Source organism: Bos javanicus, chromosome 5, assembly GCF_032452875.1.
Source record: "Bos javanicus breed banteng chromosome 5, ARS-OSU_banteng_1.0, whole genome shotgun sequence".
Classification (NCBI taxonomy): domain Eukaryota; kingdom Metazoa; phylum Chordata; class Mammalia; order Artiodactyla; family Bovidae; genus Bos; species Bos javanicus.
The window spans coordinates 108057285-108075706 of record NC_083872.1 but is presented as its reverse complement, the minus strand read 5'-3'; the positions used below and the strand labels follow the sequence as shown (position 1 = coordinate 108075706).

Sequence of the window (18422 nt, the reverse complement as noted above, 5' to 3'; positions counted from 1 at the left end):
CAAAGCAGGAAGAAAAAATAACCTACTTACACAAGAAAGTCTAGAGTGCTCTCTCAAACCAGACTTGTGCTAATTTATTTAATAGTTCTACCATTAAGCATCCTCCACGTCATCCCAAATCTGGGCCACAAATAAGTAAACGTGGGGCTTGAGATTCTCACCACCCTTCTTTTTTCAGAGGCACAAAACCAAAAGGAAATAAAAAATATCTAAAGCCTGGTACATATAGAAAGCTTTATGTTAAGACTAAAAAATGTAGCAGATACTTGTAATAGCTGAACCACAAAAGAATAAACATATTTAGTCCTATCAGAAAATAGCTATTTTCACTAAATGACTTACAATATCTATTGTTTATAATACAGCAAAATTCAGAACACTACCTAGTCTCATAAATAGGTTTCATTGAGATAAATTAGATTTATCTGAATGTGAATGCAGTTAACTGAGAGGGCTAAATTCCAATGGTTATCGGGTAGGAACTTATTCTAAAACTTTCTAAGCAAAGAAAAGAAGGCCAAGGGGGGACAAGGAGAGTTGAAGGTGGATGCAAAGATCAAAAAACTCTTGATAATTTACAGGAAGAAAATTTTACACTTCAGAGACAAAAGTTACTCTGCAATGGATACCGAAAACAAAGTCCAAATGAAATGGGGTTGATGTATGGTCACCAAGGGAGAGACCAACGAAACAAAACTTAGTGGGTCATCCTGGTAAGAACTGGCCAGCATTGGGAACTTAAATGTGGTGGGTACACATCACAAAACAGCAAGAGTTTTATCACAGAATTCAGAGTCTGATATCCAAACTGTTTTGTTTTGTTCAGGAAAGAAGTCAATAAAGTCAAGTCCAGTATATAAGAACACGGGCTTCCCTGATGGCTCAGTGATAAAGAACCCCAATGCAGGAAACTCGGGTTCCATCCCTGGGTTGGGAAGATCCCCTGGAGAAGGAAATGGCAACCCCCTCCAGTATTACTACCTGGTAGATCCCATGGACAGAGGAGCCTGGTACAGTCCACGGGGTCACAAAGAGCCAGACACGACTAAGCATGTAAAAGTACAATGCGTGAGCTTTTCTACGTGCCTGACAAGATATTAATCCAAGAAAATTAGAACAAAGCCAAAAAACTTTTAATTAAAAAAAAGGAGAGAAGACTCTTTAACATAGCCATTCATATGAACTTTAAATACTTATATACCCTCTTTTCTTCTAAAATCCTCTCATTAGCTCAGCCTTAACCTCTCTCTTTACCATAACCACTTCCAAGGCAGTGAATTCATACTTAACTTTACAAGGAAACTCAGAAGTACAGACAGCAGTAAGATTTGAAGAGTAAGGAATGAAAAACAAACCCAGAAAGCCTGATTTGCACAAGTACATCCATCTTTAGAGTTTTATATTGAGAATGAATACTTAATATCCTCATGCTTATCAAGGTCAAGACTATTTTAATGTACTGTTTTACCAATTCTGGAGTACAAATTATTATTTACAAATGTCTACTGGACATTTTACAGTCAAAACTTCGATGTATCTCCTACTCTACAAAGTTTCTTCCACAAATCAGCTTATCCACTTCAATTTCCTTGTTTCTCTCTGTCTTTCCAAGTAGTAAAGGTGGAATCTCCTTTAATCTCTGAAATTTCATCATTTTCCACATGTCCTTTACATTATTGCAACCCAGTAAAAGGTATAACTACGTCCTATCAAAAAATCTATCGCCTAATTACGCTTTTTTCCACCTCATTCTATCCTTTAGATTCATATGTTGTCCAAAATACTTTTTAATCACACCAAGTCCCCTGCTCTGAAATAGTAAGTGTAAAATTAGCCAGTCAATTTTGCCTCATTACAAGAATCCTCTGGGGTAGCCAAGGATTCTCATGCACTGCCCTCACCCTAGTGAATCAATCAACAGGGGAAAGAATTTCTTACAACCACTAAGTTTGGGAAACCCTCGGGTACATCAAATCCATGTTCCAAAGCCACTCAGATCCAACTTTTCTTCTACACTTTCCAAAACAACCCATACAGGTAGGAATGAATACTGTAATCCACACAGCATACTCATCTCTTCTTCTGCACTCCTGTAACTAAAGAAACTGCCATGAGTTTTCTTGCTGTAAAATGCAAACATCATCCTTCTTGACTAAGTTATTCTGAGGAATCGACATACTGCATGCAAACTTTTAAAACTGTGAAAATCATTACACAAAAGAACAGAATTTTTATGTCAGATACTTCATTCATAGGGATTTATTCGATATATATTCATGAATACAATTCACAGTTGGCCAATTTTACACTGCAGTGGAATAGACTACTGAAGAAGTCATCTGGAGAAGTTAGCATTTTCTTAATTTGGGACTGCAAGACATATCAAGAATGGATAAAACAATTCTGGAACCTGAAGTCAAGTGGACCTTAAGAAGCATCACTATGAACAAAGCTAGTGGAGGTGACGGAATTGAATTCCAGCTGAGCTATTTCAAATCCTAAAAGATGATGCTGTTCAAGCGCTGCAGTCAATATGCCAGCAAATTTGGAAAACTCAGCAGTGGCCACAGGACTGGAAAAAGTCAGTTTTCATTCCAATCCCAAAGAAAGGCAATGCCAAAGAATGTTCCAACTACCACACAATTGCACTCATCTCACACACTAGCAAAGTAATGTTCAAAATTCTCCAAGCTAGGCTTCAACAGTACATGAACTGTGAACTCCCAGAGGTTCAAGCTGGTTTTAGAAAAGGCAAAGGAACCAGAGATCAAATTGCCAACATCCACTGGAACACCGAAAAAGCAAGAGAGTTCCAGAAAAATATCTACTACTGCTTTACTAACTACACCAAAGCCTTTCACTGTGTGGATCACAACAAAATGTGGATTATTCTTCAAGAGATGGGAATACCAGACCAACTGACCTACCTCCCGAGAAATCTGCATGCAGGTCAAGAAGCAACAGTGAGAACTGGACATGGAACAACAGACTGGTTCCAAATTGGGAAAGGAGTATGTTAAAGCTGTATACTGTCACCCTGCTTATTTAACTTACATGCAGAGTATGTCATGTGAAATGCCGGGCTGGATGAAGCACAAGCTGGAATCAAGATTGCCAGAAGAAATATCAATAACCTCAGATACGCAGATGACACCACCCTTATGGCAGAAAGTAAGAAGAACTAAAGAGCCTCTTGATGAAAGTGAAAGAGGAGAGTGAAAAAGTTGGCTTAAAAGTCAACATTCAAAAAAAAAAAAGTCAACATTCAGAAAACTAAGATCATGGCATCTGGTCCCATCACTTCACAGCAAACAGATGGGGAAACAATGGAAACAGTGATAAAGACTTAATTTTGGGGGGCTCCAAAATCACTGCAGATGGTGACTGCAGCCATGAAATTAAAAGATGCTTGCTCCTTGGAAGAAAAGCTATGACCAACCTAGACAGCATATTAAAAGGTCTGTCTAGTCAAAGCTATGGTTTTTCCAATAGTCATGTACGATGTGAAGGTTGGACTATAAAGAAAGCTGAGCGTTGGAGAAGACTCTTGAGAGTCCCTTGGACTGCAAGGAGATCAAACCAGTCCATCCTAAAGGAAATCAGTTCTGAATATTCACTAGAAGGACTGATGCTGAAGCTGAAACTCTATCCAATACTTTGGCCACCTGATGTGAAGAACTGACTCACTTGAAAAGACTCTGATGCTGGGAAAGACTGAAGGCAGGAGGAGAAGGGGATGACAGAGGATGAGACGGCTGGATGACATCACTGACTCAATGGACATGAGTTTGAACAAGCTCCAGGAGTTGGTGAAGGACAGGGAAACCTGGCATACTGCAGTCATGGGGTCATGAAGAGTAAGACACGACTCAGTGACTGAAGTGAACTGAAAAAAATTCTGTGCTCGACTTAGAGAATGAATTACAAATTTATATACATATGAAAGTGAAAGAAAGTGTTAGTCATTCAGTCGTGTTGGACTCTTGGTGACCCCATGAACTGTAGCCCACCAGACTCCCCTATCCATGGAATTCTCCAGACAAAAATACTGGAATGGGTTGCCATTTCCTTCTCTAGGGGATCTTCCTGATCCAGGGATCAAACCTAGGTCTTCCTGCATTGCAGGCAGATTCTTTACTGTCTGAGCCATGGGTTTCCCAAGTTATATGTGTATATTCTGGTTCAACTAGTTGAACAGAAGATTTAAGGCAGTTTGCTTTTTTAATTAACTACATTAGCAACCAGATGATAACCTAAGTGGCAGTTTATAAATTCAAGTCATTGTTAATTTTGTTAATAAACTAAGTTTGGCTGTAAGCAGGTTGGCATGCCCTAAAATGTCAGCAAATTTCCCAATTACTCTGAATTCCTTTAGCAGTTAAAGGGAGTATTTCTGCAGTTATCATTTGTAATTAAAGACATTCTCATAGGAATAAAGTATTTATAAAGGAAAACTGCATTATAACTGCAAAATAAACATTAATTTGATTTCAGTTTAATTTGCAAAACTGAAAGTATATTTTGATTTTATAGTTGTTTAAGATCTGTAAAACACAAGGAATATATATTGTTTTCTACTTACACAAATAATATGTTAACAATTTAAGTTAACTTCAAACCCATTAGGAGGCTACCATAAAAACAAAAAACAAAAACAACTTAGAAATTTAAATGTTAGCAAAAATACAGAGAAACTGGAACCTTTGGGCATTATTGATAGAAATATAAAATGGTATAGCCACTGTGGAAAAGTGTGGCAAATTTACTCAAAAATCTAAACAGAATTAGCATATAATCCAGCAATTCCACCTCTAGGTTTATACCCAAAGAAACTGAAGCTGAGACTCACACAGATAACAACTTTTATACCACTGTTCATTGCAGCAGTATTCACAGTAGACATAGTGTGGAAACACCCCAACTGCCCAACAACAGATGAATGGAAAACAAAACCTGGTAAATATGTAAAATGGAATACTACTGAACCAAATAAAACTGTCGTATTTGTCAGTCATAATGACTGAATACAGTAGTATGAGTCAATCTTATGTATGACTGAATTATTTTCCTTTTCATGTCTTCTCCCAGCAGTGTGGAAGGTACCTTATTTCATTCTATCAGAGTTTCCTTTACTTGTCCAACAACACTCTTTGCCTTACATCTAGAGTCAGGCTCTCTGGAGTGCCTTACAGTAGTTTAAACCATGTTTACCACCTTCCTTACCTCTTCTTGCTACAGTTATCTGGAAATTGATTAATGCTTCCTTTTTGATTCCATAGTCCATTCATCACAAATTCCCTTTACAGCCATGCTTACATTTTTAATAACTTCATTTATATTGTCAGTCATTATAAAATAGCTTCAATTCTCGATGCCTTAAGTCCTGTTTCAATACTCTAATTCCTTTAAATAGTACACGCCATGGTCTTCTGGGAGTCTGACTTTGCATCTTTAGTATTAATAAATAACTGTATTTCTCCACATGGACATTTATAAGCTGCCCTTTTTCCTAATCTTTAAAGTTCAATTATTTTGCTAGAGTCTTTGTCTAAGATGTGTTATTTGTTGGCTTTTGATGAGAATGAAGTAATGAGTTCTTTCTGTCTGTATGCAAAGAACTTTTTTAACTCAGAAAAATCATCTTCTAGGCTATCAATTATTGGTCCCTTTAGAAACTCAACTATCCATAAATTGTTTCTCTCTTCTTTGAATTCACTTCTCATTATTATTGACTTTCTGTGGCATCTGCTTTTTTTTAAATGATATTCAATGTAGATTTAAATTCTGCTATTGTTGTCTTGAATTGTCTTCTCAAGCCCCCCTTAAAGTAGTCTTATCTTCTTTCTCTCATGCCAGAAATCCAAGTTTCCATGCATCTTACTGAATACGTTAGCATTTTAATTTATACTTTTGGATCCTGCATGATTCTTCCGAATTCTCTTATACCCATGCTTTTTTCTTTTGGCTCTTTCTTGAACGAAGATCGATCTTCCAAACTTGTGTTTATAGCCCCACTGTGAGCCACACATATGGAAGTCAGGTGACTGGGAGGGGAAAAAAAATTGACAGCCATGCAGCAGGAAACCTGAATGCTAGAGAAAAGCTCAATGATTTTGTATTTTTTCTCTTTAAAATATTAAAAACTCATTGCCAAATTACAAGGTGATCAAAAAAGATGAAGCCAAAAATGTGGGGCGGGAGGGGAGAGGCGGGAGAGAGAAAAAGATTTAGAACTGTCAGTTCAGTTCAGTCACTCAGTCGTTGTGTCCGACCCCATGGACTGCAGCACGCCAGGCCTCCCTGTCCATCACCAACTCCCGGAGTTTATTCAAACTCATGTCCATTGAGTCAGTGATGCCATCCAACCATCTCATCCTCTGTCGTCCCCTTCTCCTTCCCCCTTCAATCTTTCCCCGCATCAGGGTAAATTTTCAAATGAGTCAGTTCTTCGCATCAGATGGCCAAAGTACTGGAGTTTCAGCTTCAGCATCAGTCCTTTCACCATACAAATAAATATGCCCCAGAAAAAAAAAAAGAGAGAGAGAGAATAGGGAAAAAAAAAAACAGGAGTAAAAATCAGCACATTCCCCAAAGCAGCAAAACATTTACAAGGGTCCATTAACAAACTGCCCAACACAAAGGATGGCATAGAAAAGTTAAAAACAAAAAGGATGCTCATGAGAACCAATTATTCCAAGTTAACAGAGGCTGATAACAAATTTTTAAAGGATTTACGTGTGATATTATGGTTTTAGGATTCTTTCCATAATCTTTTCTAAAGGAAATCAACCATTTTTTCTTAGTATATTATATGACAGTAACCTTATTTTTATCCTAAATTTACTATTTAGTTCTCTTGTACATGCCTCATTTTAACAGACAACAGGTAGACCAATATATTAACACACTGTCCTTCATAATTTTATAGATTTTTCAGGTCATCCAATTTTGCTAAGCTCTGCCTTAAATAGTTCTTTCATAGACAGCTGACAATCTGGTAACTCAATGATTCTAAAAACCACAAAGAAAAGGTCTGACTTGTTCTTCATGACATAGCCCTTTAATGACTTGGCAACCGCCATCATTGCTAGACCCCAGAGATTTTATTCTTTAGATGCAGAGGGCTGGCTGTGCTCCACTGCTTCAAGTTTATTCCTTAGCAGTAGGAGGATGACACAAGTGTCTTGGCCTTATTTCTTCATTACAGTAGCTACAATGTATTACTCACCAAGAACTAGTTACCATACTAAAGAGTCCATATGTAGTCCCATTTATTCTGTGTATCAACCCTTTTAGGGAGATGCTATCATTATCTTCATCTTACAAATGAAGAAAATGGAGGCTTTTAATGACCTAGCTGGAAACTGAATCCAAATCATGTCTCTTTTCCTCAGTTCAGTTCAGTCGCTCAGTCGTGTCCTACTCTTTGCGACCCCATGAATCGCAGCACGCCAGGCCTCCCTGTCCATCACCAACTCCCGGAGTTCACTCAAGACTCACATCCATCGAGTCAGTGATGCCATCCAGCCAGTCTTTTCCTCAGACTTCCGTAAAAACTCCACAAGGACAGAATAGTCACAGAAAAATGGTTACCATTTTTAAAAGATGAATATATATTTGTGCAAAGGTCTGGAGAACCGGAAGCACATGAAAATGCAAAAAATACATGGTTGCCTCCGGGAATAGCAGTGAAAGCAGGACGACACAGACAAGGAGAAACTTTCAGGTTCTGTTGTAAACATCTGCATACAGCTTTATTATTAAACAATTCAAATTTATTCCTATGTGCATGGTTTTCTCTTACAAGAGTCACAGATTACAAAAATAATAAGAAAAAAAAAGTCTTATTAACCAGAAGTAAAATTACTATGGTTCTGTGCTAAGCTCTTCCACCTTTGTATCTTTGCTCTTCCTCAGCCTGTAACACATGTATTTCCCTCCCCGCCTTCACATGGCTAATTTCTTCCGCCAGAAAACGCATATATATGGAATTTAGAAAGATTGTAACAATAATCCTGTGTACGAGACAGCAAAAGAGACACTGATGTATAGAACAATCTTATGGACTCTGTGGAGAGGGAGAGGGTGGGAAGATTTGGGAGAATGGCATTGAAACGTGTAAAATATCACGTATGAAACGAGTTGCCAGTCCAGGTTCGATGCACGATACTGGATGCTTGGGGCTAGTGCACTGGGACGACCCAGAGGGATGGTATGGGGAGGGAGGAGGGAGGAGGGAGGAGGGTTCAGGATGGGAAACACATGTATACCTGTGGCGGATTCATTTTGATATTTGGCAAAACTAATACAATTATGTAAAGTTTAAAAATAAAATAAAATTAAAAAAAAATTTTTTTTCAGAGATTAAAAAAAAAAGAAAAAGAAAACATCCTTGACAAACTCTTGCACTTTGAGGGGCAGGTAGGAAGTAGTAATGCTTCGGATTTACCCAGATGGTTAAGAAAGTTCCTGTCCTTAGGAAGACAGACAGTTCAGTATAATGGGAAATCCTACAGTTCTTCTCTTCCATTGTGCGGACTCTGGCTACAAGGCTGAGTAAAATCAAACTGCTATTCCCAACTGAAGCCCAGTAGTGGGATATTATGACGCATATTTAAACCTGGACTAACAAATGATTTTCGATCCCCAAAAAATAAAGTCTGACACTGTTTCCACTGTTTCCCCATCTATTTCCCATGAAGTGATGGGACCAGATGCCATGATCTTTGTTTTTTCAATGTTGAGCTTTAAGCCAACTTTTTCACTCTCCACTTTCACTTTCATCAAAAGGCTTTTGAGTTCCTCTTCACTTTCTGCCATAAGGGTGGTGTCATCTGCATATCTGAGGTTATTGATATTTCTCCTGGCAATCTTGAATCCAGCTTGTGCTTCATCCAGCCCAGCGTTTCTCATGATGTACTCTGCATAGAAGTTAAATAAACAGGGTGACAATATACAGCCTTGACGTTCTCCTTTTCCTATTTGGAACCAGTCTGTTGTTCCATGTCCAGTTCTAACTGCTGCTTCCTGACCTGCATACAGGTTTCTCATAAGGCAGGTCAGGTGGTCTGGTATTCCCATCTCTTTCAGAATTTTCCACAGTTTATTGTGATCCACACAGTCAAAGGCTTTGGCATAGTCAATAAAGCAGAAATAGGTGTTTTTCTGTTACTCTCTTGCTTTTTCGATGATCCAGCAGATGTTGGCAATTTGATTTCTGGTTCCTCTGCCTTTTCTAAAACCAGCTTGAACATCTGGAAGTTCACGATTCACATATTGCTGAAGCCTGGCTTGGAGAATTTTGAGCATTACTTTACTAGCGTGTGAGATGAGTGCAATTGTGTGGTAGTTTGAGCATTCTTTGGCATTGTCTTTCTTTGGGACTGGAATAAAAACCGACCTTTTCCAGTCCTGTGGTCACTGCTGAGTTTTCCAAATTTGCTGGCATATTGACTGTAGCACTTTCACAGCATCATCTTTCAGGATTTGAAATAGCTCAACTGGAATTCCATTACCTCCACTAGCTTTGTTTGTAGCGATGCTTTCTAAGGCCCACTTGACTTCACATTCCAGGATGTCTGGCTCTAGGTGAGTGATCACACCATCATGATTGTCTTGGTCATGAAGATCTTTTTGGTACAATTCTTCTGTGTTTTCCTGCCACCTCTTCTTAATATCTACTGCTTCTGTTAGGTCCATAACATTTGTGTCCTTTATTGAGCCCATCTTTGCATGAAATGTTCCCTTGGTATCTCTAATTACCTTGAAGAGATCTCTAGTCTTTCCCATTCTGTTGTTTTCCTGTATTTCTTTGCACTGATCGCTGAGGAAGGCTTTCTTATCTCTTCTTGCTATTCTTTGGAACTCTGCATTCAGAGTTTTTTTTTGGGGGTGGGGGGAGCCTCCAAAATCACTGCAGATGGTGACTGCAGCCATGAAATTAAAAGACGCCTACTCCTTGGAAGAAAAGTTATGACCAACCTAGATAGCATATTGAAAAGCAGAGACATTACTTTGCCAGCAAAGGTCTGTCTAGTCAAAGCTATGGCTTTTCCAGTAGTCATGTATGGATGTGAGAGTTGGACTGTGAAGAAGGCTGAGCGCCAAAGAGTTGATGCTTTTGAACTGTGGTGTTGGAGAAGACTCTTGAGAGTCCCTTGGACTACAAGGAGATCCAACCAGTCCATTCTGCAGGAGATCAGCCCTGGGATTTCTTTGGAAGGAATGATGCTGAAGCTGAAACTCCAGTACTTTGGCCACCTCATGCGAAGAGTTGATTCACTGGAAAAGACCCTGATGCTGGGAGGGATTGGGGGCAGGAGGAGAAGGGGACGACAGAGGATGAGATGGCTGGATGGCATCACTGACTCGATGGACGTGAGTCTGAGTGAATTCTGTGAGTTGGTGATGGACAGGGAGGCCTGGCGTGCTGCGACTCATGGGGTCGCAAAGAGTAGGACATGACTGAGCAACTGAACTGAACAAATGATTCCTGTATCACCACACATATAAAAATACAAAGACTAAAAACAGCCAACACTCTTGCAATTTAAGATTAGAAATGGAGAGAAAATTATCAGGAAAGGACATATCAGTCATTTTAATGTGTGTTAGCTGCTCAGTCGTGTACAACTCTTTGCAATGCCAAAGACTGTAGCCTGCCAGGCTCCTCTGTCCATGGGATTTCCCAAGCAAGAATACTGGAGTGGATTGCCATTTCCTTCTCCAGGGGGTCTTCCCAACCCAATCCAACCTGGGTCTCCTGCATTGCAGGCAGATTCTTTATCATCTGAGCCATCAGGGAAGCCCAATCATATTAATAGTTAATGTTATATACTTTAGTACAATGTTCTGTGCTAAATAAGCTACAGACAAGTTTATCTGCCCCACTCAATATTTTTCACAAAGTAAATAATAAATACCTGAAAACTAAAATGGCTGACCATTTTATGACAAGTTATGATGACAGTGATCAAGAAATTCAAGAAGACAAAGTGGTTGTCTGAGGAGGTCTTAAAAGAGCTAAGAAGAGAAGCAAAAGGCAAAGGAGAAAGGGAAAGATATACTCAACTGAAGGCAGAATTCCAGCAAATAGCAAGGAGAGATAGGAAAGCCTTCTCAAGTGACCAACACAAAGAAAGAAAACAATGGAATGAGAAAGACTAGAGATCTCTTTAAGAAAATCGGAGATACCAAGGCAACAAACATTTCATACAAAGATAGGCGCAACAAAGGACAAAAACAGAAGGATCTAACAGAAGTAGAAGAGATTTTGAAAAGATGGCAGGAATACACTAAAGAACTATACAAAAAAGCTCCTAATGATCCACTTAACCACAATGGTGTGATCACTCACCCAGAGCCAGACGTCCTTGACTGTGAAGTCACGTGGGCTTTAGGAAGCATCACTATGAACAAAACTAGTGGAGGTGATGGAATTCCAGCTGAGCTATTTCAAATCTTAAAAGATGATGCTGTTCAAGTGCTGCACTCAATATGCCAGCAAATTTGGAAAACTCAGCAGTGGCCACAGGACTGGAAAAGATCAGTTTTCATTCCAATCCCAAGGAAAGGCAATGCCAAAGAATGTACAATTGCACTCATTTCACATGTCAGCAAGATTATGCTCAAAATCCTTCAGGCCAGGCTTCAACAGTACATGAATCGAGAACTTCCAGATGTACCAGCTGGTTTTAGAAAAGGCAGAGGAATCAGAGATGAAATTGCCAACATATGCTGCATCACAGAAAAAGCAAGGGAATTCCGAAAAAACATCTGCTTCACTGACTATGCTAAAAGCCTTTGAGTGTGTGGATCACAACAAACTGTGGAATATTCTTCAAGAGATGAGAATACCATACCACATTACTTTCCTCCTGAAAACCCTGTATGCAGAACAAAAAGCAACAGTTAAAACTGGACATGGAACAACAGAGTGGTTCCAAACTGGGAAAGAATATGTCAAGGCTTATGTATACTGTCATCCTGCTTATTTATGTACTTTTCTATGCAGAGTACATCATGTGAAATACCAGGCTGGATGAATCACAAGCTGGAATCAAGATTGCTAGGATAAATATCAATAACCCCAGATATGCAGATGACAATACCCATATGGCAGAAAGCAAAGAACTAAAGAGCCTCTTGATGAAAGTGAAAGAGGAGAGTGAAAAAGTTGGCCTAAAACTCAACATTCAAAAAACTAAGACCATAGTATCCAGTCCTATCACTTCATGGCAAACAGATGGGGAAAATGTGGAAACAGTGTCAGATTTCATTTTTCTTGGGCTCCAAAATCAATACAGAGGGTGACTGCAATCGTGAAATTAAGAGACGCTTAGAAGAATCGCTATGACAAACCTAGACAGTGTATTAAAATGCAGAGACATTACTTTACCAACAAAAATCTGTATAGTCAAAGCTATGGTTTTTCCAATAGTCATGTATGGATGTGAGAGCTGGACCATAAAGATGACTGAGTGCCAAAGAACTGACGCTTTCGAACTGTGGTGTTGGAGAAGACTCCTGAGAATCCCTTGGACAACAAGATTAAACCAGTCAATCCTAAAGGATATCAACCCTGAATATTCATTGGAAGGACTGATGCTGAAGCTCCAGTACTTTGACTACCTGATGCAAAGAGCTGACTCCTTAGAAAAGACCCTGATGCTGGCAAAGACTGAAGGCAGGAGGAGAAGGGGGTGACAGAGGATGAGATGCCTGGATGGCATCATGACATGAGTTTGAGCAAATTCAGGGAAATAGTGAAGGACAGAAAAGTCTGGCATGCTATAGTTCACAGGGAGGCAAAAAGCTGGACATGACTTAGTGACTGAACACCACCAACACGATGGCTCAGACAATGAAGAATCAGCCTGCAATGCAGGAGACCCAGAGTTAATCCCTGGACTGGAGGAATCCTGGAAGAAGGGAATGGGTACCCACTCCAGGATTCTTGCCTGGGAAATTGCATGGACAGAGGAACCTGGCAGACTACAGTCCATGGGGTTGCAAAGAGTCTGACACGATTGAGCGACTAACACTGCATGCATGAAATGTACTCCCCCTCCTCCTTTTGCTTTTTTCTTTAAAAAACAAAACAAACAAACAAAAACCCACCTCTTTCATGCAAAGTACCTCTTGGCCAAATATAAACTTGAACCAGAATTACAGAAAAGCACACATCTAGATTTTGGGTAAATTAAGGACTGTGTTGTACAAGAAGTTCTTACCATATAAGTCTTACAAACAACCAACGTTTATAACAGCATTCTGATATGGCTAAAAGTTTGAGTATACACACGAAAATTTCCATTTAAGCCTATTTGTGTAGTAATTGCCTCTTTTTCTTAGTTACAAGAAACATTTTTTAATATGTTTCATAATTAAAAACAATAAAACTCTATTACCAACATTTCTAGATTTCTTTTCCAAGTTTGCAACTTCATTAACAATATACTATGGTATTATGCCATCCACGAAATTTATAATACCCCACCAACCCTAACAGAAACAATTTTATGTCCCTTTTTAAAATACTAGCTCTCTATAATTTAAAAAGATTGAAAGACAATCATGTTTCGCATCTTAACAGCACATTTTCCTTAGTTTTCCACTGCAGCTGCAATTCATCACCCTAAACACCACAGTTTCTAAACCTAGCTCTGCTGCTGCCGCTAAGTCGCATCAGTCATGTCTGACTCTTTGCGACCCCATGGACTGTAGAAACCTAGCTCCACTCACCAAATAATATCAAGCAAATCATTTAATCTTCTCGGATTTCTACATCTTCACCTCTAAAATTATAAGGACAAGATCAGCCAGTGCCAAAGATGTACTAAAGTTCCATTCCAAAAAAAGAGAGAGAGAAAGGAAGAAAATGAAGAGAAGGGAAGAGAAAGAGGGAAGGAAGGGAATGAGGGAGAGAAGGAAGAAAGAAACAGACAAAGTAACATTTAGGCCCTAAACTGGAATCTCCCAAAGTTTAAAAAAAAATGTTAATACTAAGGTATGGGACATTGAAAGATTTTTGTCACTTTAAAACAATGATTAGCAGTTTCCTATAAGGCCTCTGTCTCACAGAAAACATTTCATTCAACTAACTGCTACATGTTCCTTTTAAAGCTCACCACACAGACAAACATAGAAAGTGAAGACAGATTCACAGGGAAATATATTAAACATGTTTACTACTCTTAACAAAGAAAAGACAAACAGCAAAGAGGATGGCTTAGAAGGCTAAAGCAAAGTCTCCCTACCAACCTTCTCTGTTCACAAAACTTCAGTTTAGAAACCACTTTATCCACAAGCATTCTGTCTCCTCCTACTTGAAGTTCCTTCCCATCCCTCAAGACTAAGTAGCAGGCATTGTCCACTGCCTACTCACCATTCCCAAACTCCTTCTCCTTGCTAACAGTGTTCACTTACTTGGTTCAAGCATCCACCTTGCAACAGAAGAGAAGCAGGTCCTACCTCCAGTCCAAGGAAAGGAATCACGACTGGCCTAAACCAGTCGCAGAGTCCCATTCCCAAGACTTGAATTAGGCATGGGCACATAACCACAACTCTGGCCAGTGAGACAAGAGACAATCTGAAAGAAATGGTTTCTACTGCTGCTGAACACCGTCCAGGTCACATGTGATGCCTGAGACTGGCACCAAGGGGCACTGGCCCGAGAATGGCAAAGATACTGCTGATGACATGACTGAATCAACCTATCTGGAAATGCCCTATCTTTTATGAAAGATTATAAATCTTTATTCACTAAAGCTGGCCTTTTGGCTACTTGCTGCCAGAAACATCCTGAAAACTCTCAGCACTTTCAGAAGACACTTTTATCAAAGTAGATGTATCTAAAAACACTATCACAGGACTTATCACAGACTATTTGTGACTTAGAATGCCTCCTTGATTTTCTCAGTGTATGAGCTGAGAATATAACCTCAATACATGTTCTGTGAATAAGTGCGCTGGTGTATGTGTGTAAGGTGTACGTCTGACATATTACAAAACATACCAAGAAAGAGTATCAAATTCACTTGGGAAATGTTGGTAAAAACTAAATTAAACAGGCTTCTTTAATGCAGGACTTCTTATGAATCTACAATACACAATATCCACTCAACTCCCAAATATTAGGAAAAAGCAATTTCAGGCAATGGAAAGTAAAGTGAATATCAACTTGTTTCATAAAAACAACTCATGGCAGCACACAAAAAGCAGATTTTTATGTGTGATTGGGTGGGGAAATATGGTGGGTACATGCAAGGGTTAATGCAGCCAAATGCAGAGTCAGTCAGACTATCCAAACATCAGGATGAGGTGGCGGCCCACATGAAGGCAATGGGCTGATACATGATCCTCAAACATTAGCTAATCAAGTAGTCTAACAAGGTAAGAATATATGGATTTAAGCCACATGATGAACAAATGCAGAATATTTTCCTCTAATAAATAATAGAGCACATGATCATAGAACTTCAACTTCCTCTAAAGGAGAGATGACAGAAACCAACCATAAGTTATTCTCTGGCCATATGCAATAAACCTAGGATTCTGATTTGCCTAAATGAAAACATCTAAATACCAACATCGGAGTTCCAAAAGATTCCCCAACAGCCCGGTCAGATCACAGTGAGACACAGAATAAACAAGCCCCAGCCATTAAACTGCTTATCCGTTTCTCAATGCCTAATTCCAATGCCAGCAAGCACCTTGAGGTTCATCAACTTGAAGAAAACATTTAAAATTAAGGAGCAACTAAATTCAATAAAAAAAATACCTGGGAAAAAGTAGAAGCTAGGAAAAGAGTTGAAAACTTCAAGGAAAAAAGAGAGAAAATTCTCAAATGAGAAAAGCTTGTATACACGATACAAGTTGACTTTTTTTTTTTTTTTTAAATAAAACCCCTTGGAAGTTAAAAAATATGACAGCAAAAATGAAATAGCATGGTTAAGCCAAGATTTTCTAAGACGCAAACTAGAGAAAAAAAGACATTAAAATACAAGAGAAAAAAAGACAAGGAAATTATTAGACCATTGTTTTAGAAGAACCAATATACATATGTAATAACAGGAGTTCAGAAGGAGCAACAGGGAAAATCAGTTCAGTTCAGCTGCTCAGTCATGTCTGACTCTTTGCAACCCCATGAACTGCAACATGCCAGGCTTCCCTGTCCTTTACCAACTTCATGGAAAATAAAGGGTAATAAATAAAGCAACAAAGTAAAAATTATCTGCTGATGGCCAAGGAATTTTCAGACACAAAGAGCCACATGGAAAAATTAGGCCCACACCAAGAAATGGCAACCCACTCCAGTGTTCTTGCCTGGAGAATCCCAGGGATGGGGGAGCCTGGTGGGCTGCCTTCTATGGGGTCACACAGTCAGACAAGACTGAAGCGACTTAGCAGCAGCAGCAGCAAGGCACATCACTGAAGACAAGCCGAGAGACCTAGAATCTTTGCTAGAGAAAAAGTATGTTACAAGGGACAGAGAATCCTACCAGCAGCAGACTTCACAGCAACATTAAAGTTAAAACAAATTATAGATTCTTTAGGAAAACTATTTCCAATCTAGAATTTGGTATCTAAATTGCCAATTAAGGAAGGGAGGAAAAGTGAAGATACTCTCAGAAAATACAAGGTTTCAAAAATATATATATCTCCCAAATACCCTTTCTGAGACAAATATTAAGGTACACTTCAAAAATAAGGGAAGAGACCAAGAGAAAGAAATGGAATTCTGTAAACAGGACCCACCATTAGCTAGAGATAAAAGAATTGAGCGAATGAGCGAAAGGAGACCCCTAACCCGGGCATCAACCTGGAAAGCAAGCAATATGGATTGGCGAACGCTGTTAAGTCTCTAAAAGAGGAATCTCCAAAATGGAAGAATATCTAGAAGATTCAACACACTGACAGAAGATTTAAACAACCAGGAGAAGAACTTTAGGGGGAAAAATGAAACACATAGAAACTAAACAAAAACTCCAGAGAAAGCAAAAGGTTGTACAATAAGTGAAAACTAATCATATATTACTAGGCTCAACTTTGCAGAGCATTTACATAGTCATAAGGATGTAAACAAAGAGTCAGACACAACTGGGCAACTCAACAAAGATGTAAACACTAAATATTTCAACTTCTTTGCAGGAGATGACAGAAAAGGATACATGACAAATGTGGGAGTAACCCACGGAGAGAATCAAAAAGACAGTATCAAAAGTTGAAAAAACAAAACAAAACCCTACAACTGCAGAATGTTAAGTAGATATATGGAGTAAATATCTACAAAATAACTTAAAAAAAAAAAAGAACCCTGCAAGTAGGTATCTCTGAGGACTAGGAAATGCGAAGAGGAAGGTGGAAAGAGAATGGTGGCTGCTTTTTCGGCAATAAGCCTCACAGAACTATTTATCTCTACCAATTATGTAAGCAAGCAACCTATCATAAAATTAAATGTGCGTCCCCAGTTATATATGTTTGCTACGGTATAATCTGAATACATGGACTAAATGTTCCCTCAAAATGATTAAGTAATTTATGATATGGTTATACTATTATACTTTGAAAGCTGCAAAATTGTCAGTGTGATACAGAAAATTATCAAGTTTTAAATTTAAGCAGGAAGGGGTAGAGGTGGTAACAGTATTTCAACTTTTGCAAAAAGCTGTTAATTTCTACAAAAATTCATTGGTGACTGCTATAATGTGTACAGGGTTTCTTTCTGGAGTGATAAAAATGTTGTAAACTGCTTGTGGTGTAAGCACAACCCTGTGAATATACTGAAAGCAAAGCTGTACACTGTGGATGGGTGAATTTATGGTATGTGAGTATCTCAGTAAAGCTACCGAAAAAATGAATGAGGAACACAGGTACAAAAACAATTAAGTGAAGGACAGTCTTTTCACCAAATGGTGCTATCACAATTAGATAGCCACGTGCAAAATAATGAACTTCAATCTATACCTCTTACCATATTCAAATAGACCTAAATGCAAAACCTAAAATTATAAAATCTCTAAAACTGGGTTAGGTGAAGCTTTCTTAGATATGACACCAAAAGGATAATCCAAAAAAACCAAACTGACAAGACTTCACCAAAATTAATAACTACTGATTCTTTACAGACATGTTGCTAAGTCACTTAAGTTGTGTCCAACTCTATGCGACCCCATAGATGGCAGCCGACCAGGCTCCCGTCCCTGGGATTCTCCAGGCAAGAACACTGGAGTGGGTTGCCATTTCCTTCTCCAATGCATGAAAGTGGAAAGTGAAAGTGAAGTCGTTCAGTCGTGTCCAACTCAGCGACCCCATGGACTGAAGCCCACCAGGCTCCTCCGTCCGGAGATTTTCCAGGCAAGAGTACTGGAGTGGGGTGCCATTGCCTTCTCCATACAGACATGTTAAGAAAATAAAAAAAA

The 18422-nt window shown here is 38.9% G+C and overlaps 1 protein-coding gene across 36 annotated transcripts in view; it reads right to left on the bottom strand.

Moving 5' to 3' along the window:
* The window catches only part of WNK1 (WNK lysine deficient protein kinase 1), a 130452-nt gene that overhangs the window by 83076 nt on the left and 28954 nt on the right, over positions 1-18422 (bottom strand). The window contains exon 1 of one of the 36 annotated variants that reach the window (XM_061418310.1): positions 14428-15498. The exons of the other annotated variants lie outside the window; for them this stretch is intronic. Within the exon in view, the coding sequence (XP_061274294.1) occupies positions 14428-14556 (129 nt within the window). The 5' untranslated portion in view covers positions 14557-15498. Of the gene's footprint in view, positions 1-14427; positions 15499-18422 lie in introns of those variants that run through there. 36 annotated transcript variants of the gene reach the window in all.